The sequence below is a fragment of the Camelus ferus genome, chromosome 29, assembly GCF_009834535.1.
Source record: "Camelus ferus isolate YT-003-E chromosome 29, BCGSAC_Cfer_1.0, whole genome shotgun sequence".
NCBI classification, from domain to species: Eukaryota; Metazoa; Chordata; class Mammalia; order Artiodactyla; family Camelidae; genus Camelus; species Camelus ferus.
Genome location: NC_045724.1, coordinates 3,617,021 through 3,641,916, shown reverse-complemented (window position 1 = coordinate 3,641,916; position 24,896 = coordinate 3,617,021). Strand labels below are relative to the sequence as shown.

General features: G+C 36.0%; 1 protein-coding gene and 1 pseudogene across 5 annotated transcripts; both read right to left on the bottom strand.

The window, feature by feature from the left end:
- Positions 1-599: 599 nt before the first annotated feature.
- On the bottom strand, positions 600-24,521 carry RMDN1 (regulator of microtubule dynamics 1). Of its 5 annotated transcripts, none has more exons than XM_032469930.1 (10): positions 24,245-24,520; positions 21,182-21,299; positions 16,659-16,755; positions 14,843-15,002; positions 10,571-10,660; positions 7,677-7,732; positions 6,269-6,356; positions 5,168-5,198; positions 2,703-2,836; positions 600-1,023 (listed from the first exon to the last, which is right to left on the bottom strand). In XM_032469930.1, exons 1-10 carry the CDS (start codon positions 24,371-24,373, stop codon positions 1,018-1,020), a joined length of 909 nt encoding a protein of 302 aa, XP_032325821.1. In that variant the 5' UTR covers positions 24,374-24,520; the 3' UTR covers positions 600-1,017. The 5 variants fall into 5 exon arrangements, with proteins under 5 accessions (XP_032325821.1, XP_032325820.1, XP_032325824.1 ...); XM_032469929.1 differs by lacking the exon at positions 600-1,023 and adding an exon at positions 2,156-2,281 and having other exon boundaries at positions 24,245-24,463; XM_032469932.1 differs by lacking the exon at positions 600-1,023 and adding an exon at positions 2,231-2,281 and having other exon boundaries at positions 24,276-24,423.
- On the bottom strand, positions 16,767-19,429 carry LOC102510199 (annotated as a pseudogene).
- Positions 24,522-24,896: the final 375 nt, after the last annotated feature.

Sequence of the window (24,896 nt, the reverse complement as noted above, 5' to 3'; positions counted from 1 at the left end):
TAGGGATGGTGGCAGCGGAGGTGGGTGTGATTATAAAGAGCAGCACTAGGGGTTTCTGTGAGGGGACAGTTCTGCATCTTGACTGTCGTGGCAGTTACAGAAAACACGTGTGACAAAACTGCACAGGACACACACGAGAGCATTTAAATATGGTAAAATCAGTAAGCCTGCGGACTGTGCAGTTTCCGGGGTTTGATACTGCACTACAGGTAAATGTTAACCACTGAGGCAGACTCGGGGAAGGACACACAGGACCTCTCTGCACTATTTTTTGGCAACTTCCTATGAATCTATAATTATTTCGAAGTGAAATTTTTTAAAAATCTCCTTAAAAGGCTTTATTACTGAAAGATTCTTCATTTTACAGAAACCACTTAGCAGAGGGAATTTCTGAACTAACCCAAGCCCCTTACCTCCCATTTGATAACCTGGCATAATGGCTGGCAACTCAACACAGACAAAAAAACAAAAACAAACAAACAAAAAACACACCTCCAAAAAATAACAGTCAAAGTCACAAAGACAAAATTGAAAATGAGGAAATTTCAGGTGAAAATGCTGAAAATAGAAAAAAACAAATTCTTTAACACAAAAACTAATAACTAATTAAACATAAGTAAATAATTGCAGAAATGAAAGAAAAATCCAAATTAAAGGACTCAGATTTGGACAAACAACATGAAGATATAGAATGCCTGCTAACTGAAACCAGGGGAAAATGTTGAAGACAAAAACATCTCAGAAGTGCAGACAAATGGTATCTAAGGAAGAAAATATATAATTAAAATAAAGTAAGGGACATGAAAGACAGAAATGAAGAGAGTCAAGATAATGAAACAGAGGTAAATAGAAAAATCAGAAAGAAAGTGATAATTATAAGAGGCAAAGATCTAATACACATACAATTAACTGGAGTCCCTGAAAATAAGATGGCACAGTGTGTCTCTAACTGTGGTCTGTGAGGCCATTCTGGAGTGATGGGCCATCTAAGACAACTGGACTGGCCTCTTCAGAAAGTCAGTGCTGTGAGGAGAAAAAAAAAAGATGAAGGAACTGTTTTAGATTTTAAAAAACTAAGGCAGAAAATGAAATGCAATGTATGATCTTTGAATCCTGGTTTTAAAAAGTGTAAGACCTTTTGGGACATTTGAGGATACTTGAATATGGCTGGGTATTATATGACGTTACAGAATTACTGTTAACTTTCTAGTTGTAAACGTTCTGGTTGTAATGTGGATTTGTGTTTGTTTAGAAGGATGCCCTTATTCTGAGACAATGAATGCTGAAATATTTAGGGATGAAATATATTGTCTTCAACGGTTTAGAAATACATATATATACAGGAACAGAAGTAAAATATAGCAAAGATCGGCAATTGTTGAATCAGAGATGGGTATATAGAGTCAAATGCGTTCAGTTTTCCCTTTTGTTTGAAAATACACATGATAAAACAGAAACAGCACATCCCCACAACATTACAGTGTGTCTCCTGTGAGGAAAACCCATGCACACACGCACTCAGGTTATCTACGTGGCATGCACGGTGCTCCTTTTTACAAAACTTAAGAGTTTGGAGTGGTGGCACCCCCAGTAAGTAGCATCGTTCTATTTTAAATATTTTAATTTCCATTTCACCCTTGATTTCTGTGTTCCTTTCATCCCATTAGGGAATAGAATTTGGGCTCTGCCTAGTGACAAAATCAATCCACTTGTGAGACTACTTCACATTTTAAAAAGCAAACCACTCCATTTTCAGTCCTCCTGACTTGAGTCCTTTCCTTATGCAGGCTGGCTCCAAGACACGTCCTTTAACTGCTTTACACCAAGAACCCTCACAATCCTAACCTCTTACCATTCATTGCACCTTCTCTGCAAGATCTCAACCTTGAATCACTCCAACCTGAAAATGCACTCCCCCTATGCCACTTCTTCCACAGAGCTTTCTTTTCTTGATCTCCTCCCATCCTGATGTGATCCAGTCCCCCTTAGAAATCTCGTACCACTCTGTATGGCTGGTGTCTCGGATGCACAATCATCTCTACCACTCTTGTGACAGTTACTTATATTGCCTTGTTATTTGCAAAGAAATCTAGAATTTTGTATATTTAATTTGTTAAATGGTCACAACATTAAAAGAACTGAGAAAACATCCATGGAACAGTTAATGTATTTATTATTGTTATAATTTGATGAAAAGGCAGTGTTTGTTAGATATTTCACTGGAAAATTCTTAATTCTTGTCACTGAAACCTGTAAGCAACTGAGCAGCTTCTGTCTGTACCTAAAATACAAGAATAAATGTTGCAAATCAACAGTACAGCAGAAATCAACTTGTGAAATTTAAGTTCATAAAATCTAAGAGTTTCCAAAAAGCCAGGAGAGCACACTATAAAATTCCTTTTATCTTGACCTGGTGAGACTCACAGAGCCCTTCCACATTAGTACACACCCCTTGCTTTTTATGTTCTAGAAATCTTACTTGATCTGCTGTATATATCAAACAGGACTAATTCTACACTGCAACACATAATTCACACATCTGTTGATAGCAGCTATTTGCTATACACACTTGAAATTAACACTGTTATTTTAACAATATGCACTTAGACAACTACGCTTTTAAAGAAGTTCCTAATTCACCTGTACTTCATGGTGCCTCAGTGGAAACATTAGGTTTCCTTACTCTATTGGTGACATTTTACCTGTTTATCCTCCTCTGTGTGCGCTGGGTAGTCCTTGGCTTTTGTTAGCCAGAAAGCAGCAAGCTTTTTGTTACGTAGCTTCAAATATGTCTTTCCTAACAGAAGCAAGTTTTTGCTGTAGAAGTTTGGATCCACTGTACATAAGAAAGAAAAACAAATTTATCTCACGTGAAAGAGTATTGCTCTTATTTTTAAGGGCTTAGTTTTTTGGCCTAAATTCCAGTAATATTTTGTGTGGTCAATAAATGATTAGGCTAACTGGAATTCCCTTTTGTTCTATCATTCTATTCATATCTCAAAAATTTTATAATATAATTACTATTTATTGAGTGTCTACTATGTGCTAGGCACTACAGTATACACATTTCTCATTTCCCACAACAAGTGTATAAAATAGATACTCCATTTTGGAAGAAAACATGGTCCTGAGAGAATGTACGCCCCATAAGGACAGGGGTTTTCTTTGTATTATCACTTTTATTCTCTGTATCCTAAGTGCCTAGAACAGTGCCTGGAACTGTACTCAATGCACATTTGCTGGGTGAGTGAATGAAATCATGATGATACACACACTTGGGATCAGTGTTTACTGAATGTGGGCTATCCTTAAACATCGATAAAACAGAGTCACTGCTCTTTGGGAATTTACAATGAAAAGGAGAGGCAAGCATGAGCACAACCAAGCGTCACATGAGAGTAAAAGGAAGGCTCTCACTGGTGGACATAGTTAAAGTGCTGTGAGAAACCAAAGAAAAAACAACGGACACCTGGGCTGACTTGGAGGCTGAAGAAGATTTTAACAGAAAAAGGGAGAACATTCCTGGCTGAGGGAAAAATGTGAACAAAAGCCTATGAATGAAATCATGTGACTGTTTCACTAACTTCATTAACTCTTTACAGTTTGCTCCTATCTACCTGGGACCCTTCTATATTCAAAGCATACTTTTTCCTGGATATAATTTATGATTAACTCCATTTGCTCCTTAACCCAAAATTTACTTTAATTTGAACACACTGTGAGATGCCATGGCGATGTGCTTAAGGTTTCCCTGCAGTTAAGTAAATTCATTCATTTATTCATTCATCTACTTATTCAGCAAATTTGCCAAGCATTATATTAAACAATGAGGATGCAACTGGGAGCAAGAAGACAGTCCCCACTTTACCTGAATTTGGTTTTAGACACATAAACTTCATACTGTGGAATGATAAGGGCCATGATGGTGGAAGTAAGAGGTACTCAAGCATCGGAGAAGCCTCCCAACCAGTCATGGGCCATAAGGAAAGGCTGCCTAAAGGCTGCCTTCAAGGTAAAGCCTGGAGGGTGACTGGAATTCCTGAGGATTATTTTAGCTCCACAAGAGTATGGCCATGTTTTTCTCAACATCCCGAACCCCTAGGTCTCTAAGGCCCTATTTTAACTTTACAGTTACACTTCTAAGTCTCTCTGAGGAAACCGCATTCCCAGGTCATATCTATGATATGTAAAACTACCATTATGAGAGGATATCAATGGAAGATGGTAACAGTAAATGAGGATAAATATATTACAGAGTTAAAATTCAGACAATTCTTTAGAAGTAATGTTTTAAAAAATGCTTTGCTATCAATGAAAGCTTTTGAACAAGTTCATATGAGCAGGCTCTCAAATGTAATAAACTTTCTTTAGTTTTCTTCTGATTAAGTTTTACAGAAATATATTTGCTTTTCTTTTTTTTTTTCGGTGTTCCTGGCAACACAGGGCTTCTGTCCCTTACTGCTCTAATTTGTGCTGTAAATATTAGGGAGGATAAACAGGATAGGCTGATGTTAGTTTCTAGACTGGCTATTTCTTCAAGTAAGAGTGACATGAAACTCTTCTTCACAAAAGGCAGTTAATCTGCAACAGAACAAAAACTGGCCTGAGAGTTTTTTTTAAAACCAGGTCTCATCTAATTGCCATCTGAAATTTGCGAAGAGTCAATCTTGAAAAAATATTTTTTTCTTATTATGTAAGGTGACAGGTGTTAACTACACTTACTGTTGCAGCTTTTCGCAGTGTACACAAATATCAAATCATTATGTTGTACACGTGAAACTAATATGTCAATTATACTTCAATTTTAAAAAATAAAAATTTTAAATGAAAATAAATATATGTCTCTAATTGGCTGTGTAATCTTGAATAAACAGTTAAATCTTGACAGGTTAACTATTCAAGATTACACAGCCTTCTCAAAAAGGAAGGCTGAATTCCACTAAAAGAAGGACCATTCCAGAACTGTAGCTCTGAATTCAGAAGTGGGCTGTTTCTCTTACTCAGGTGATCTTTAAATAAGGGCTTTAAAAATTATTGGATAATGTCTAGCTAAAAAGTTTATTAAATATATCAGAACAAATAATTTATTTTTGTTTAAAAAATTTCTATTATACATATGAAGCATTCATCAATTTCAACAATTAGTATGTGAAATTAAAAACGTTACCTTGCTCTGCTCTGTGAAAGTAGCCTAGAGCCTGTTAAAAACACAAAGAGCCCAAACATAAGGAAAAGGATTAAAACAGAATCAATACTAAAAAAGCATTTTCTCAAAAGATCTATTACTATGTTAAATGTAAGATAGGAAGTACATGAAAACATCTTAAAATAATGGTCCCCCTTAAAAAAATGATCAATTCATCAACAGTAAGTTAGTTAATACAGCAAAACTGAACATAACACTATTAAATCATCAAAGTACAGATTACAATATGTGGACCACTTCTAATAATAACGTGACTGCTCTTTAGAACTTGTACCAAACCAGCATCATATGCAGAGAGGAAAGAACATTATCATGTGCACCTCAGGTATTTTGATCTCCCTCTTCCTGAAGCATCACGGTGACCACTGTTAAAATTAGATTAAGTCAAAGCTGAGTCCACTCAGTAATACATAGGTTGCGCCAGTGAATATACACAGGTGTACCAATGAAACTCCCTGCTAATTCTTTCTGTCCCACTTAAAGCTTGTTATTATACAAATATTGAGAAAGCTTCTTCAATTGCCTATTTCCTTACTCTAAAAATTTTGTGATGGGTAAACCCAAAATCCTTTTCAGATTTTATTAACAGGAAAATCAAAAGGCCTTGGACATATGAGACACTATAAGCCTTTCAAACCTGCTTTAAAAAAGATGTTATAATTACTCTTCCTTTATCAATACAAACACATGCTTTATTTTCCAGGTGAATGACTATTACTGTACAGAATGTGTACCTAAAACATACTGAGAAATAGTTGCTGTATTTCTTGTTCTAGTTTATGACTTTGGTGTAGATTTCAAACAGAAAATGAAGGTAGACTTTAGCCATCAGCTATATTAGCTGACAATATACCAGAATTATCAGCCACTCACCTAAAGGGAAAAAAAACACTCACCAGTCATGGACAATACGTATTAAGACTTTGTGATAAAGACAGTTGCACTGGGTCATTAGAAACGTGCTCAAGTCCCTCACTGATCAGAGCTCCAGATGTGTGGACACCGCAGCGTGGCAGAGCAGTTAAGGAATCAGTACTAACTTAACAAAGGACATCACACTACCTCCTCGTAGGTGGAACTAGGAGGAGCTGCAAACAGCATTTTAGCAATTCTTCTTTGATACCAAGGCATTTCAGCAAAAGTGTAACACCTACAGGGAAATAAAACAGCACTTACTCAGCTGAATTGCACCTTCTTTTTTTCTCTTAAAGAGAACTAAACATCTTAACATTTATAAAAGGAATCTTCTCCTGTTCTATGTTTAAAGAATTTGTACTTTACATAATATCCAGCAGGTTAATATTCATACTGAATTACCTAGAGACTGACTTATATTGATCCATCAATTAGGATGTATTTTGTGACTAAGTATAAATAGTAAGAAATATTTGTAACAGCAATGGTGACACACTATCACTGACCTCTGAACGCTCACTTTGTGCTAAGTGCTCCTCTCCTCTACTCCTTACAATAACTAAATGAGAGCAAATCATTATCCCTCTTTTTCCCATAAGACAAACTAACTCAGAGAAGTGAGAAAAAAAAAAGAACAAAACTAAACATGATATGCATAAATAATAATGGCAACTAACAATTTAAGTCTACATATTGAAAGAGTGAGGCAAATGTTTAACATCCAGAGTTCCTGACAACTTTCTGAAATAAGTAGGAAAAAAAGTGTTGGATCTTAATTTGTGTCTGAACTCCCTGAGAAAGAAACTGTCTCACTCACCAGCATCTAACTTGCTAACTGTCCCTCAATTATCATTAATCCTCAGTAAGTGTTTTGTTAGTTTAATATGTCCTTTATCCTGAAGGATATTTACTTCTCTTTTAAAAGAGTTTGATACAGTACTTTGCACTGTTACCCTTCTTAGAAGACAATAAACACTTAGATCCGCAGACTACACCCAAATAAAACAGGGTAAACCTGTCTCAAGAGAGACTCTTAAATCAGAAAGCACTTAACACATTGGTATATGTTCATACTAGCAAAATTATGATGTACATTGAACAAAAGTTGCATAAAAATGGAAAGATACTGAAAGTCAGATTATTCCTCAGGTCAACCAGACTGTATCTGATACACACTGAAGATTCAAAGATCCTCTTAGGGCATCCTGTATTACTACAGTTAGATTAATCCAATTTCATTTTAGTCTGGCAAATAAGAATAGTCTTTCCCAACAAAGGGAATTTAAAGGTCTAACAAAAAGTCTCAATGCTTTCTTATTTTTTAGTCTTAGTACATGTTTCTAAATGATGTAAATAACAGTGTTTAACATGATCACAATCAAATTTAGTATTTCCTAAATACTAAACTAAATAACTAGTACAACTCCTAGTTAATGTACGGTTTAGACACTCTTGGCTGCCAAATAATATTTTAAAATATTTTAATTTTGCTTTTTTACATACTACAAAATAAGATCATATAATACCACTGAAACATTTAAAGAAATTTTCTTACCAAATACCCATAAGGTGAACTGAGGTAGCATCTTTAGGGTTCAGTTCAATTGCTTTCTAACAAGAAATGAGAAAATGAATCATATTTGTTTTTTAAACACCAATAAGTCTTTTTCTATGTATGATGAAGCCATGATTTTAAAAAAAATTTGCAACCCTGAATTTCAGTTTTTCTATAATCAACTTTCTTCCTCCTGATTCTTTTAATTTGTTTCAAACATGATAGCTATAAATGAATCTAATTTTGAAAATAACCTATAGCTCTCAATAGTTCTTCTAGATTAAAGGAAAAATAAGTAAAGAAGTTCTTTTTGGCAATTCCCATATGAATACTGAATAAAAGGTATTCTTAAAAGAACAAAATACATAATAATTTTACAAAGTCTCTCCCCGTAGGCAGATTTGATTTAACTGCCCCATCTATACTTAACAAAGGAAAAGTAACTATTTACTCACAGAATAATTGAATAATTATGTACAATATAAGTTGATAAAGTCTCCCTATTTCTACTCACTGTGTGAAAGTCCTATGTAAGTTAATGTAAAGCATAAACTACAGAATACTTTAAAGAAATTACTCCTCCTTTTATCCCTTATTTTGCAAACTGCTAAGGAAAGCTCACAGGTTGATGTTAATCCTATTGAAAAGACCCTTTTTTAAAAATTAAGACTTCCTAGTTTATGCTTTTCTGTAAATCCACATTTTCACTTGCAGCTAATAATGTTTGAGACACACATTTTGAAATACACGTATTGGTCACCAGAGTGGGCTGGGAAGCCAGACCACCTAGGTTCAAATCACAGCTCAATGACCTCTAACCTTTTGACCCTGGCAAGTTCTACACTCTTTCCATGCCTTAGTTTGTTCTTTCACAGAATCATGAAAGTAGCACACCTACCTCATAGGGTTGAGGTGAAAATTAAATGAGCACATAACAGGAGGTGCTTAACACAGTATTTTCTATCACCAGAGTCATTATTATTTTTACTTTTCATAAGGACCAGACACTGTATTACTAACACTGGTTAACGTCAGTAGTAGGAGAGGAAACAGCTAGAGTAGGGAAAACCAAGTATGACTTGGCAGAAATCTTATCTCAGTAACATGGGTAAGAATCAGCCTGGACCTAATTTTTACTTTTCTATAAATACAGTGATATGATTTATATGTCAAACTATATTTTAAAGTATATACAATTTATATTCTAAGCAACCTTTCCCAATGAGAGTTCCACTAGAAAATTAAGCCCTACAAAAATTACGTGAATAACTATATTGTCCACTCTGCCAAAAATGGTAAAGAGCTAGTCCATGCAGATTCAAGGGAGAGAAGTTAATTCACCATACACAATGGATGTCTTGGGATGTTAGAGTTTAATTTTCTTATGGGATAGACTGAGAGGGGCTACTCTCAAGCAAAGCTTTTCTAATTTTTTTTTGCCATTAGTTTACGTGTCTTCAAAATAAGTACAAAAATAATAATTTCTTATGACTTTAAATGTAATCATGGAATTGAAAATAAAAGTAGTATAAATGATCTTTTTAGTATGTAAATACTAAATTGTCACTTTTTTATATATACTTCACACACTTGGAAACTCACACAAAACACTTATTTTTAAATACTGTACAGCCTTCACTGTTTCTTTTAAAATATACATTAACATATTTTACGCAATTTTTCATTATTCACATTGGAAGTTATTTGTCATATATTTCTATATTCCAAGGCAAAGTAATTTAAGTGATTTTTCTAATGCCACTGAGTAAATTACTGTATTTCAGTAAATTGAAGACACCATAAAAGTTATGATACATCATTACTTTATGTTCCATTAAGAAAAGAAAAAAAGCACTGCCAATTATAAGATACTGCTGATTATATATAATGCAATCTGATTTCAAAGGTCTTAAAATGTGAAAAATGTACATTATTTAATTGAAATATATATGTAAGAATATACATATACATATGTGTGTATATACTATTTATATACTACTGATGCCTGAATATGCCCTAATCCAATGTTCTTTCCACTTGTCATTACATAAACCCAGGAACTGAGACTATAACCATAAAGTGTTTCATCACTTTCTCTTCCTTTGTTGTTTTTTTTTTTTTTGAGATGGTCTATAATATCAAAAGAAAGAAAACATTCTGGATTTTTAGCTGCAGTTTTTTTGTTGTTTGTTTGTTTTACTGGACAATGGAATAGTGTATTTGCAGCACATCATGAAGTATATAAACTCCCGCAGAATTTCAGGCACCTAAGGAAGAGCTTACTATAAATAAGTAAATTAACTTTAGGGGGAAATATTAAAATACACACACACGTAACATACACTCAGAGACCATAATCATGTATCACTGTGGGAGTGGTATGAGTGGTATGTCAGTTGTGTCAGCCTGTTAGATGAGACCACACACCCTAGCACTTGGGACCCTGTATGGTCCCCTCCCACATACTCTGGTCTTGGCCACATGACTTGTTTATTACGTCGACAGGTTCTTACTAAGTGTGATGCAAACATGCTTGATGTAAGTTTGCACACTGGAACTTTTTCCTTGGAACGTTCACTCCTGGAAGCCAGCTACCATGCTATAACGAAGCTTTGGCTGGACTACTAAAGGATGGAAAGAAAAGTAGAGAGAAACTGTCGCAGGTGAGAGGGCATCTTATCCCTGTCCCAGATGAGGGCCCAGGTAAATGCAGCCATCTAAAGACCTCAGCTACAAGAAGCAGAACAGAAGTACCACTGTGCACAGTTAATCCACAGAATCGTGAGAAATCAACTGTCACTGTTTTAGGCCACTATGTTTGGGCCTATACAGTAATAGATAAATGAAACAGAAATCTACTCAGAAAACTAATGACTTTTAACATTCATCAGTACCTCAAAATGCTCCTTGATAATGTAGGAATTGGCAATTTTAGCCTTGATGCCTTCATAATCTCCAACATCACTAATACAGATGGCATACCACTAAAAACAGAATAGGAAAAAGATGTAAGAATAGTAACACACAATAATAGTCCATTCAATACAAGGCAAAACTGAATAACTATTCCTCAGTAGTCATTCTCATTTAACAAAAAGCTGAGCACAAAAACCGTATTAAATATACTGGAATATATATTCCTCACGGAACTCAAGGAGAGGACATGTTTTTAGAGAACTGTATTACAAGGCAGAGAACAGTGAATCTCTAAGAAAGTTACCAACACAATGGAGAAAGAATGATTCATATTTACGGTATGAATATAAATTTAGAAAAAACGGTCAATTTAGTAACTATCATTTATTTCCGCCTCCTCTTTTCTGGGTGTGCTGCTCCCACATCTGCACTGTTACAGTAATAATACCATATCTGTCAGTTGTGACCTTGTCCCCACATCCATGGCTGGACAACAGACCCAAACTCAGATAATCTAAGTTTTTTTTTTTCTCTAAGAACTGAATCCAAAATATCCAAGCTTCATATACCCAGGTGCTGTGGGAAGTCACAAGACTTAGGATGAGAAAAAAAGTTTCAGTTAAAAAAGATTTGCAGATAACAGCAAAGAGAAAAGACACTGAAGCCTCAAAGCAATTGAGCCAGTTTTTCCTGAAGCCTAAATGCATCGTGCCTTTAGGTTCTGTGAAATACAATAGTTTTCTTATAAACACCTCCCCTTTTCTTTTTCTTTGAGTTTACATCTGTGAAATTTTAATAATTATAACTAGAAAAATTTTAACAAACACTTAAACTTCTGTTTAAATCTATTTTCCACCAAAATCTTTTATCTTGATATTTTTATTGAAAATTAAAAAGTATAATTTAAAACGCATACCCTCTCTATAGACCATGCTCACTTAATCTCCACAGACAGTTACCCAGTTCCCCAAATTCAGACGACTAGAGGGGTCATACAGCGTTTCAAGTTTGGTGCTCTGATCTTTTCCCATGTATCAAGGCTCTAGATAAAATCACCTCCTCTTATGCATTTAACTATCATCTATACACAAAGCAAACACAAGCTTACGGATGAATCCTCCACATTCTGCTGAGGTTGGCATTTAATTACTGCATAGGACTGTTAATTTATGATATTCATACTAGCAAGATGATAGGAGCTGTGATCACGGGTGATTTTTATTTCCATATTTGTACTTCAGTTTCAATTTCCAAAGTGTCTGTTTTCTGTAGTGAGTTAATTTTAAAGGAAAGTTTTATAATAGATCTTCTAGCCAAGAAGGGATAATAGATACTATACTTACCTTCTTGCCTGAAACACTAAAATAAGCAAAGTAAAAGAAATAAAGACTCTCAAGACATCATACAGGGCAATAGTAATAACTTGAGAGACCAGAAACAAACGAGATGACTGCCCTATGACTGCCCTGGAGACATACCCAGGTTGAAGCCCAGGGAGGCAAAATAGGCTAAGCAGTCTCTTTTCTTTGAAGAGATGGAACTGGGAGTCTGCGGAAGTCCACATGGCTGGAGTTCACAGAGAAGAGCACTGAAGAAGAGACAGCTGACCAGAGAACTACAGAGGGTCACCCGTGAGCGTTCAGCTGAGTAAAGGTTAACCCCTGCATGGGAAGAGGCTACGCAAGGCTAGAAAAAGAACCCCTCAAAAGGTTTAGAAATACAGAGCTCACAAAGAGCTACAAATATCAGTTGTAGGAAAAGACAAAAACCCCTCAATATTAAATGCTACTCTCGTCCTGCCTAAAAACCTTAAAGCAAAATCCAAAAGATCAAACTGTTTGAGTAACTCAACTGTGTCCCAGAACAAAGTTCAAGAATATTTTTCCAGTTTTATTGAACTACAATTGACATACAGCTAAGTTTAAGATGTATGAAGCATAATGATATGACTTACAAATATTGTGAAATTACTATCAAAGAATATTTTTAGTATTACAAATATACCCAGTACCCAACAAAGTAAAATATATAATGTCTGGCATCAATTAATCAAAAATCACAAATCATACAATAAGACTCTTACTGAGGAGAAAAAAATCACTCGATTAAAAAAAATCTATAAATGGCATAAATGATAGAATCCACAAAGACAATAAAACCACGATTATAACTATATTTCATATATTCAAGAAGCAAGATGAAAGGCAAACATATTAAGTAGAGAAATGCAAGATACTAAAGACAGAGCAAACTGGAAGAAAAGCTTACTGAACTTGAAGACACAGAAATGAAAATAACCAAAATAAAAGACCGAGAGGGAGAAGAGTAAAAACCAAAACACACAGCTCATCACAAAACTTCTGGACAATTTTTAAGTGGGCAAGCACATGTGTAACTGGAGTCCTAGAAGAAGAGGAAGAGTCAAGGGTAAGGACCAAAAAACTTTTTATAAAAAGAATGGCTGAATATTTTCCAAATTTGATGCAAACTACAAACCCACAAATCCAACAAACGCTATGAAACACAAGAAACATGGAAAAAAACCATACCATGGCACATCACGTCAAATATTTTACAACCACTGATAAAGAAAGAAACAGCCAGACATCCTCCGGCCAAGAAAAAGAAAAATACCTCACATACAAGAATTAAAGCAGATTTCTTACTAGAAATAAGGCAAGCTAGAAGATAGCTAAGCAATATCTTTAAAGCATTCTTTACTCAGAAAAAATATTTTTCAAAAACAAAAGTGAAAAAGAGAATTTTTACAGTGATAGAGATGTTAAAAGAATTCATCATCAACAGACTATAAGAAATGTTAAAGGTACACATGTTGAAGGAATGTTCTACAGAAAGGAATGATGGACACTGTGATGGTAACTATATGGGCAAACATAAAGACTCTTCCTTCCCTTATTTATGTCTTTTTAAAAGATAATAAACTGTTTAAGACAAAATAACAAAGTATTCTGGGATTTTTAACATATGCAGAAGAGACAGCACACTAATAGCACTAAGAGCAGTTATTACTACATGAAGTGTTGTATCACTTGAGTGGGCTATAAGTTAAAGATGTATATACTATAGACCTTAAAGCAACCGCTACAGTAATATAATACAGAGTTATAGCCATTAAGGCAATAAAATAAATAAAATGCAAAGGTAGAAAAAGAAGAAAATGAAAACAGATGGATGAAACAAAAAACAAATAGAAAGATAAGAAATTTAAATCCCCAAAATATCATTAGTCAAACAACCCCTTTTAAAATTGCATCCAAAAAAATAAAATACTTAAGAATAAACCTGACCAAGGAAGTGAAAGACTAATATGTGGAGAAGTACAAAACACTGACAAAGGAAATTAAAGATGACTTAAAGAAATGGAAAGATATCCAATGTTCTTGGATTGGAAGAATTAATATTGTTCAAATGGCCATACAACCCAAAGCAATGTACAGATTTAATGCCATCCTTATCAACACCCAGGACATTTTTCACAGAACTAGAGTAAATAATCCTAAAATTTATATGGAATCACAAAAGACCCAGAATTGCCAAAGCATTACTGAAGAAAAATAACAAAGCTGGAGTAATAACCCTCCCAGAACTCAGACAATACTACAGACCCAGAACTCAGACAATACTACAGAGCTACAGTAATCAAAACTGCATGGTACTTGGTACAAAACCACACATATGGGTCAATGGAACAGCAAAGAGAGCCCAGAAATAGACCCACAAGTTTTGGTCAATTAGTCTTTGACAAAGGAGACAAGAACACACAATAGAGTAGACAGTCTCTTCAGCAAATGGTGTTGGGAAAAACCGACAGCTCCATGTAAATCACTGAAGAACACTCCCTCACACCATACACAAAAATAAAGTCAAAATGGCTTAAAGTCTTAAACATAAGACAAGATACTATAAACCTCTTAGAAAAAACATAGGCAAAACATTATCTGACATAAATCTCAGAAATGTTGTAGTCTACCCAGGCAACAGAAATAAAAGCAAAAAAAAAAAAAAAGCCTTCACAAAAATAATTTATCAAACACACTATTGAAGTTACAAGTTCAAGAATGCAAAGAAAAAAACTACTTCCTTTTGGAAAAAGTTCTAAAAATTAATCTCTTCCCTACTTTTTGAAAATGGAACAATTTTCTTTCCTATGTCAATTAGGGATAACAGATAAGTATAAACCTGAGGTCCTCTCAGTACATGTAAAAGTTTCATTACTTTGAGCACCTCACCTTATGAGCTGCAAAACTTGACTCATTTTTTTCTAGTGCTCTTTTTGCATACTCTAGGGCTTCATAGACCAGGAGCTTTTTCTCCTCTTCTGAGGTTCCGCTAAGTTGAGCTATATCACGTGATGCCCGTGCCAAACGCCACAGTAACTCTGCATCTTCACTAATTTGAAATAAAATATAAATAACAACCATTTTAGCTCACATTTAAAAACTGTTGAAAGTCACATCACTAATGAATACATATGATCTTTCATGTCAGTGAGGATAAGGCAAGCAACATGGTATCAAAAGCCATTATTCTTCATGTTAAATTTATTATTTTCTATCACACAAAAACTTTACCTGCTAAAAGTCCCTACAAAATATCCATTATTCTTAAGTATTAACTTAACCCATAATATCTAAAATACTAAGTTCCTTAGAAAATATCTCATATTTGACTCTCTAAACACTTGCCCTACAAAATTCAACATATAACTTGAGGCTTGATTTCAGCGGCTACTATGCTTCAGACAACTAACTGGTTTAGACAGTACTATAAAATACATAAATTTATAGACAGGGTCATGCTCTATAAAACAGAACTGCCATATCCCTAGTTCCAAATACAATACCTAGCACAAAACAGGTATATGGTAAATGATTGTTAACGAATGAATGATTAAATGTAATGTAACCTCAAAGTAAATCCTACCTTTGAATGTCATCTATGCCATGATGCATGGAATATTTAAAGCAAGGGCTTTGGACTCCTTGAAGAACTGACATTGAAATATGATTATATAAAATATGAAATGGCTAATAAATAAAATGGAAACCAAGATTTAGAGTTAGAAATATTTTTTAAAACTAACCTTACATTCCTTTTTATTAAATGTTTGTCTTTAAGCCCACTACCCTATATATTTCTTAACAAAAAATGGTATTCACATAAAACTGTGAAACTAAAAGTAACAATAGTATATTTATAATGCAATGACTAGGAGTAACTATCTTATAGCTTACTTTTCAAGTAATTACCAAAATGACTATAAAATGCCCAAACAACCACCGCAAGTTACTGAGGGGAGAACGGAGAAGGAAAGTTGCATCCTATAGACATTTTAGGAAGTAAATTTGATGGGTCCTTGGGGGGAAAAAACTGGTTTGGGGAGTCTAAAAAAGGAAGTTGAAAAAAAAAAGGACAATATTTTTAGTTTAGGGGATGAGGTAGAGTAGTGATCTGGAAATGCAATTTAGCCTGATTTGACTTATTTTATGGGGCTGAATCTCCCTCCACTCTACCCTCCCCCCCAAAAAATAAATGCACGTATTAATGGACTCTGGACTAAAAAGATAAGCTGATAGTGAAAACAGAAAAAGGTATTTCTGGATCATCTATGAGACTGCTTGTACAGTGACACAGAGATAGTAGTCAATGGTGGTGTAAAATCATCCTATCTCATTTAAATCTTAAACCAGTAAGAAATTAATATAAAAGAAATGAGAAATAAATAATATACATAAATGAGATAAATATCTATTCAGTGATTACCTTGTATCCAAAACAAAGTAACAAAATGGAAAAAAATATTTCAACAGTCTATTCGAATGAGTAAATTGAACCACCTTTTCTAAATCAATGAGATACATGTAGCACTTCTGAGTCATTTAACATAAGGAAAAAAATCACACTATAAATTAAACTCTTAAGAAATGTTATTTTGAAGTAAAAATTTAAAAAAAACTATAAAAATTAAGCACTAAGAATATTCAAGTGTTAAATAACCAAAAATTTGAGGAAACCACAAACCCAAGGCTATCACACACAGCCCACCTCTCTTTGTATTGGGATAGCAACTGATAAAGTTTTTCTGTTTCTCCACTTTCATACAGGTAGTCTGCTTGTTCGAGGATTTCTTCAATTCTGAAGACTATAAAAGAAAAAAGACACAATAAAGTAGGTCTTCCCAAGCCAGATGGCAATAATTCTAAGAAACATAAACATTTTCATATATAAGCAAAAGAAAGTAGATATAGAAATCACCTATAAATAAAGATCAGAAATTCTGAAGACTCTGGATGGAAGCACAGCAGAAATAAGTATAAAGTTATCACACACAGTAAATGATTTACTGAAAACATGGAAAATAACAAATTAGAAAACTTATTCTGGTACTGACTAAACATGATACATTTTAAAAAATTAAAAAATTTCCTATGAGGAATTTATGCCACACAGTCTTTGTTGTTGTTGCTGCTATTAAGTACCACCCACTGTAGAAAATGATGACATAACAGCCATTTAGAGCACTGAAAATTATTATATTTGCATAGACGGTACCACACTCTTTTACTAGATCCTTCTTATGGCCTAACTTATACAGACATCGTTGTGGAAAAAGAATCAAATCTGTCATCAAAAACTTAGACGAAGCTAATTACACAGAGGATCTGAAACTTACCTCATTGGCACTATACTCCAACCAACTCATTAATGAGTTTAGACATTACAACAAAACCTGTAAGCCTTACAGAGAGGGTAACGCTCTAAAGAAGTTGACTAGTTACTAAAAACCCAGGTCTGAATTTCAGATATTCTAATTATTACCAAGGAACATACACATTTAATTTTGTCTTCTATAAAGGTGCTGTATTACTTAGTTCTATATATAAGCCAACATTCCAATGTATTCAGTTAATGTACTTTATTTGAGGTTAAAAGTGTTTTTAAGTTTATGAAAAATTAAAATCTAGACTGAAAAAAAAAGCAAAAACAAAACCTCATAAATTTATGACACAACTGTGTAAAGCAAACTATTTTTAAAGTTAAGATCATCATTGTAATTATAATAATTTAAGAAAAATTAAATGACAACAGCAAAGAAACCCGAAAATTAAGTAAAGATTTTTTCCTCTATCATCCTACTTCAATCTGGTTAGGTACTATAGTTTAATATCATTCCCTTGGCTGGTTAATTTTCTTAAGTTTGCTTCCACTCTACTCTGTATTTTTATCAATGGTGGATTCTCCAAATTTGGGTTATGAAAACCCAAAGAATCTTAAAAAGAATAAGTAGTAGCCTCAGTATTCTTAGCTGGTATTTGTGGCAGGCAGAATAATGGCCACATTTTAATCCCTGGACCTGTGAAAATGTATAGATTACTAGGGCAAGGGGGGGGGGTAATTTTGTAGACAGAATTAAGGCTGCTAATCAGCTAACCCTAAAATAGTAAATTAACTTGGATTAGCTAGGTGTGTCCAATACAATCACAAGGGTCCTTAAAAGTGGAAGCAGGAGGCAAGAAAAAAAAGTCAGAGTTGGTATGACAATGAAAACAAGGTCAGATGCAATCACTGGGGAATTGTAAGTATCATCCAGCATCTGGATGCTAAGCAAAACAGCTGGAGGGCTAAATAAACAGAGGAGTCACTCTACCCCATTTCCTTTTCCAACTTTCATGAGTTGTAGTTTATTCAAAAGTTCGATATGTAATCCTCTATTATCTCTTCAGTAACTTCAGAATGGTAGCTTTAAACAACTTTAAAGCGTGAGCTCTTCCTGAATTTCCCAAAGTTTTTCTATGCTCTTTTTCAAACGGACCTCTACTTCAGGGGTCAGCTTTATCTTTAAGGTCTGCAATACCATTTCCTCCCAGAATACAAGGAATACTAAGAAATACTTCTTATTCTGTAGAGGTCCTTACTTATGGTGGAAACTCTCCTAAGATTCTTAGAAATGCTTTCTATTCAATCAGCCAAACATAAGCTACTGGCCCAATTAATATAACCTTTCCTTTTAACCATTTCATAGCCATAGGTAATCACTTCTTTATGGACATCTTCCTACTGCTCAGGATCTTTACCCATTTCTACATCTTGAGTTTCGATCCTTCAGAGGGACACAGCAATGTTCACTCCACTCCACACAGGTAAGTTGAGTTTCCATGCTCTCTAAGGATCCATCTATGACAGCTTTCAGAGTAGATACCATTCTTTTGCCCAATAAAGAAATGGAAACGGGTAGAGTTCAGATTACAGCCACTTCCAGTAACATGGTTCTGGGAAACACAAAGTTAAGATATCCACCGGATTGGAATCAAGTATCAGTTTGCAGCCAGGACTATACTGGGTAGTATGAGAAATCACTAATTTGGAGATGGGCACACTTCATTTGACTACAGCAAGGTGTGTTTCTCTTTTTCCTGGGCGTGCACCAGGCTGGAGTCTGCAGTGACGAGGCAACCTTTGCAGGAAACAGTATTTGGCATTTTCAGTGAAAGCGCTGCCGTGCTAAGCGCCACTGTCTCAGCCTCCAGTCTGCCTTCAGCACCATCCTCAAAGGCAAGTTCATCACTCAGGCCTTTTAATAAGATGCTGCCAGGCCAACCAACCCTGTTCCACTAATGGAGGTCTTACTGTGATGAATGGTTTCCTCTAAACTGGAATTCTTAAGAAGTTCATACTTAACCGTGGCCATTTTGGAAACAAGAGTGAAGGGCCAGCCATCCCCGAATGGGCTGTGTGAGCCTGGCTGGGAGACAGCCATCTCTGGGCAAAGGACACTTGCCCCTTCAGTGCCTACTCCCTGGCTGCTCTGCAGGACTCCTGTTACTCATGACCACTCTCTCAAGGGGTGAAAGAGGAAAATGTAGGAAAGCCACACCAAAGTTCCTTCAGGTGCAAAGTAAGGAAACAACTCCCTTACCTCTGCTATAGTGACTGTGCAAGGTCACGCCCCAGATCATGCAGGTCTCACAGGGGCCTAGCACCTTAAAATCTTCTTTTTAATTTACTAAATATGCAGTAATTTCTTGTCATTAGGACACTTAAAAAACAGACTACGATCACTTAGGCTATAAATAATTTTGGCTTTGCCTTTCAAAGTGCCATATTGTGTTGCTTAGGGAAACATTACATTTTTATACTCATTTCTGTAATGAAATGGTGCTAAAGCACACTGAAGCTATGACAGACTCGAAAAGAAACAGATAAGAGTTCCAATCTCTGCTCTGGTACTTTCAGTTTGAAGAAGTTTCACTTTGTGAGCTTCCTTTCAAAAATTAATATAATGGAACAGACAGAAAAATCTTAAAGGTGCAACCATTGGGCACATCCCTCAAGGGATGTTTTAAAAAAACATTAACATTGTACTGTGAAAATAGGGCTTGTCCTAACTATTTTAAAAGACTGCTGTGAGAGTTGGAAGTTATAGTGAAAAGTGTAGGAAGTTTTAAAAAGCTGAGCTGTTATAAATATTTGCCAAAATATGTCATTGGATCAGTCACAAAACCGAGTCCTCTACTTTGTCCTTAATGAAAATTATGTTAAAAAAAGAAAGAAAAGGTAAAACAGAAATGTAATAATTCAAATATCTGCTTTCATTAAATATAAGAATAATCACAAATAAATGAAATCAATTAATAACTAGTAATTTTTAGCTAATATTCTCAAAATCTTCATCTACCAGAACTTTAATAAGAATATCTATTCAAAATCAAATCTCTGCTTCTTTCTCCAGTCACCTTCTTGATGGTTAAAAAATGAGGACTGTGAAAAACAAAAAGGCTTATTATATTAACCTATAAATTAAAAGAGTTTTTGACACAACATTGTAAAATGACTATAACTCAATAAAAAAATGTTAAAAAAAAGCTTTTTCTCTAATAGATAGAAATTTTGGCTCTATCCACATATACAACTGGTTTAAATTTAATTTTTAAAATATGGCAAGTCTTAACATACGTTTATATATCTACAGGTATGCCAAATAAAAAATTTGATGGAATTTTTCTATTTTTCAACCAGTTATTTAATATTCAGAACCAAACTGCATTCTATTTGTAAATAAAATATTTCTATCTCAGAGTAACTGGGCCTTTCTTAATTACATCAAGAAGAGTGTAACACCTTGGCGGTAAGGAAACAAAAGAATTGTTGTACCTTTATAAATGATTGGCAAACTTCTTCTATAAAAATCCAGAAAGTACATATTTTAGGCTTTGTGGGCCAGATAGGGTCTCTAGTATATTCGTTTTTTTCTCCCACAACCCCTCAACCCTTTAAAAATGGGAAAAAAAACATCCTTAGCTCAAGGGGCCTATACAACTATAAAGTATTAATGGAGTATTTCTCACTGAAGCTCTACCTGCTAGAAAGCATTATATATACATATATACAGACACACACACATATATACATACATACATACATATCCCAGATGATAAGCAGAGAAAAGCAGAAAATAATCTAGCCTATAACATGTTAGTTTCATTATCTATTCAAAAATAACTAAATTATTAACAAAATATAACAAACAAAATAACTCTAAGTGTTCCTGGCGTTTAGCTTAGGCTTACCTTTGGCTGCGGCGTGAACCACAGCAGCTTGGGAAATGACTTGGTAAGTTTCAAAACCCAAATAAGACAAGGCTGAGAATAAAAGACTTCTTTTGAAGGCTCCTGGGTTTCCCATCACCTGTGGAAAGAATTATGGTCACAGTTATCAAACTTAGAAAATCTGCGGGAGCTGCTATCTCAAGTAAAAATTACATCAGTTTTCTCCTACCTCCAAAGCCATCCCCAGTACCTCCATTAAAAAAGAAAAAAATAATAATAAAACAAATATATTAAGAACTCATACAACTCAATAGCAAAAAAAAAAATCAAAATGGGCAGAGGACCTGAAGACATTTTTCCAAAGAAAACATACAGATGGTCTAGAGGTACATGAAAAAGTGCTCAACATCACTAATCACCTGGGAAATGGAAATCAAAATCACAATGAAATCTCACTTCATACCTATTAGAATGGCTGTTATCAAAAAGATAAGATATAACCAGTGCTGGAGAGGTTGTGAGAAAAGGGAACTCTTGTTAATGGAAATGTAAATTGGTGCAGCCACTATGGGAAACAGTATGGGGGTTCCTCCAAAAATTAAAAATAGAACTTTAATATGATCCACCAATTCCACTTCTGGGTATTTATCTAAAGGAAACAAGACCAGTAACTCAAAAAGATATCTGCACCCTTATGTTCACTGCAGCATTATTTACAATAGCCAAGACATGGAAACAATCTAAGTATCCATCAACCAATAAATAACAACAAAAATGTGAATATATATACGTATTTCTGTATCTATAGATATGTATATATATAATACACATACACACACAATGGAGTATTAGTCAGCCATTGGGAAAAAAAGAAACCTTGCCATTTGTGACAATATGGACCTTGAGGGTGTTATGCTAAGGGAAATAAGTGAGACAGAAAAAGACAAATACAGTACAGTCTCACTTATATATGGAATCTTAAAAAAAAAATCCAAAGTCAAAGACAAGAGCTTAGTGGTTGCCAGAGGCAAGGGAGGAGCGGGGGAAGGTGTGTGGGGAAGAGCTGGGTGAAATGAGTGAAGCTGGTCAAAAAGTACAAACTTGCAGTTGTAAAGAAACATATCTTGGGGATATAACGTACACCACGGTGACTGCAATACTGTATTGTATTTGAAAGATGCTGAGACAGTAAATCTTAAAAGTTCTCACCACTAGAAAAATAATTTGTAACTGTATGGAGATGGATGTTAACTAGACTTACTGTGGTGATTATTTCACAATATATACAAATATCGAATCACTGTATACCTGAAACTAGTATGTTAAAGGTCTACATCTCTCAATTTAAAAATAAACAAAATAAAATAAAATGCCCCCTAATGATCCCTGCTTTCTGATATTCATTCCCTTTTGTAGTCCCCCTGCCTTAAATGTTGGCTAAACTTACTGCCTCCCTTGTAAGAAACAGACTACGCAGAAGCAAAGGGATGTTACTTCCAAGATGTGATTATAGAAAGACTGTGTGTCTTTCATTTTTGACACTGACTCTCTCGTGTGTTCCTTCCGATCGCAGGTCTGCCTTGGGGGAATCTAGCTGCTGTGTCTTGAGGCAGCTCTGAGGAGAAGCCCTCCTGGTGAGTAACGGCCTGCTCACAGGCCGTTGAGTGAGCTTGGAAGCAAAACTTAACCCTCTACCCCCAAACTCAGGGTTCTCATGAGACCTTAGCAACTAAACAGCTCGATTCAACTTTAGGAGAGATCTTCAGCTAGAGGCAACCGGACAAACCTCACCTGGATACCTAATCAACAGAAACCATGATATAATAAAAGGTTTCTGCTTTAAGACATTATGTTTTGTGACAATCTGTTATACAATAACAGATAACTAATAAACTAGCACATGCCTGACTTTCCAGCCTTGCTTTATTTCAGTCTACTCTCCCATTCCAGGATTCCGTTACACTTTTAGTTTCCCCAAAATGCCACTTTTTCTTACTCAAGGCCTGTATCATGCTGCTTTCTTTACTGGCATATTCTTTTGTCCTCATCTTTCCTTTACCAATTCCTAATCTTTTTTTTTTTTTAAGGTATAGTCAGTTTACAATGTTGCATCAATTTCTGGTGTACAGCACAATGCTTCCATCATACATGAATATACATGTATTAATTCTCATATTCTTTTCCGCCATAAGCTACTACGAGATATTGAATGTATTTCCCTGTCCTGTACAGTATGGAAACGAGGCTAACTAGTTTCGTACTGAGTACTCTTCCCCATCCCTCTGCTTATATCATTTAACATCAACCCATCTAGGCTATAAACTCTTCCTAGGAAAGGGATCAAGCCTTACTGTCTTTCATCCCTCCCTTTTCTCCCCGCCGCCCCCCATAATTCCGAACATAGCAAGCAGTCAAAAAGTATCTTAGAATTTAAAATAGTGAAACACCCAGTTCAGATGATATATATGATCACCCTCACCCTTCAATACCCTTTCAGAGGTAAACAAACCAAGGCCCACAAAACAGTCTAATAGAAACATCAACGCTGGGATGACCATCCAACATCCTGACAGCCTCCCTTAACATTATGCAGATAAAACATGAAACTCAAAAGTAATTTTTTTAAAACCCAGATAAGTGCAAAACCAATGTTTCTGAGTCATAGGAATTCAAAGGTACACCACAAACTTTTCAAAGTCTAGTAGACTGATAACCTCAGGGGCTGTTGTGGAATCTGGCATTACTGAAAGTGAAAATGACCCCACAGCGGCCCAGGTCTTCTCCCCTCCCCCCCGAGTTTACACAGGAAAGACCGGCGGGAGACAGGCTCTCGGGGCAGACGGGAAGGGCGGGGTCTCTCTCCGCGTCCTCCGACCCGTTTTCAGAAAGGGAAGGAGGTTTGCAAAAGAGAGAGGATCTGGCCGCCGCGGTCGCCGGGAGCGCGCCAGGCGCACCGGGCCTAGTTCCTTCCTCAGGTCACCACATACCCCAAGGTGGTGCGGGGCCACCAAGCCTGAAGGAGCAAGGGGCCGCCGGAGCCCAGCCGGCAGGGGAGGGAAGCGGGCGCCAGGACGGCGCGGGTACCTCAGAGCCGCGGGGTCGCCAAGGAACGCACCGCCCGCGGCTGCCGGCAGCACAGGTGGGGAGCCGAGGTGCCGGGGCGGAGCTACGTCCCAAAGGGAGAAAGCGCCCGAGCCGCACGGCTACAGCCATGACCTACAACTCGCAGGCGTGACCCTTCACCCGCTTTGGGCTGCTAGGGAGCGGGGCGGAGCAAAAGGCGCCCGACCCCTTCCAAAGAAAGCCGCGTCTACCCGCTTGCTGGCGGGCGCCTCTTCCGCTCCGCAGCTTCCGGTCCGCGAGTTCTGGGGGCCGGAAATAGCCCGCTCGGGCGGGACTTAGAAGCCTTTCCGCGCCTGCGCAGAGTAGACTGGGGCAGTAAGCGCGCCGCTGGTCGCTGACTCCCTTCTGCGTCTCCTCCCTGGGGCTGGGGGTTTGTTCTGGTGTGGGCGCGAGCAGAGATCACCAGAACAGAATGGAAAGCTCGGAAACAGACCCGAGAATTCACATATGCAAGAAAATAATGATTTGTTATTTATAATTCTCTGCTACCTTCAAAGGTAGGGAGAATCCTGGTACTGGCAGATCCTTTTTGGAAAAAAAATGCTTGGAAGAATTAAAAACTGTTGCACTTAAAGAAGGGGATGAAGAGATTAAAAGGGTGAGAGGCAGTTTC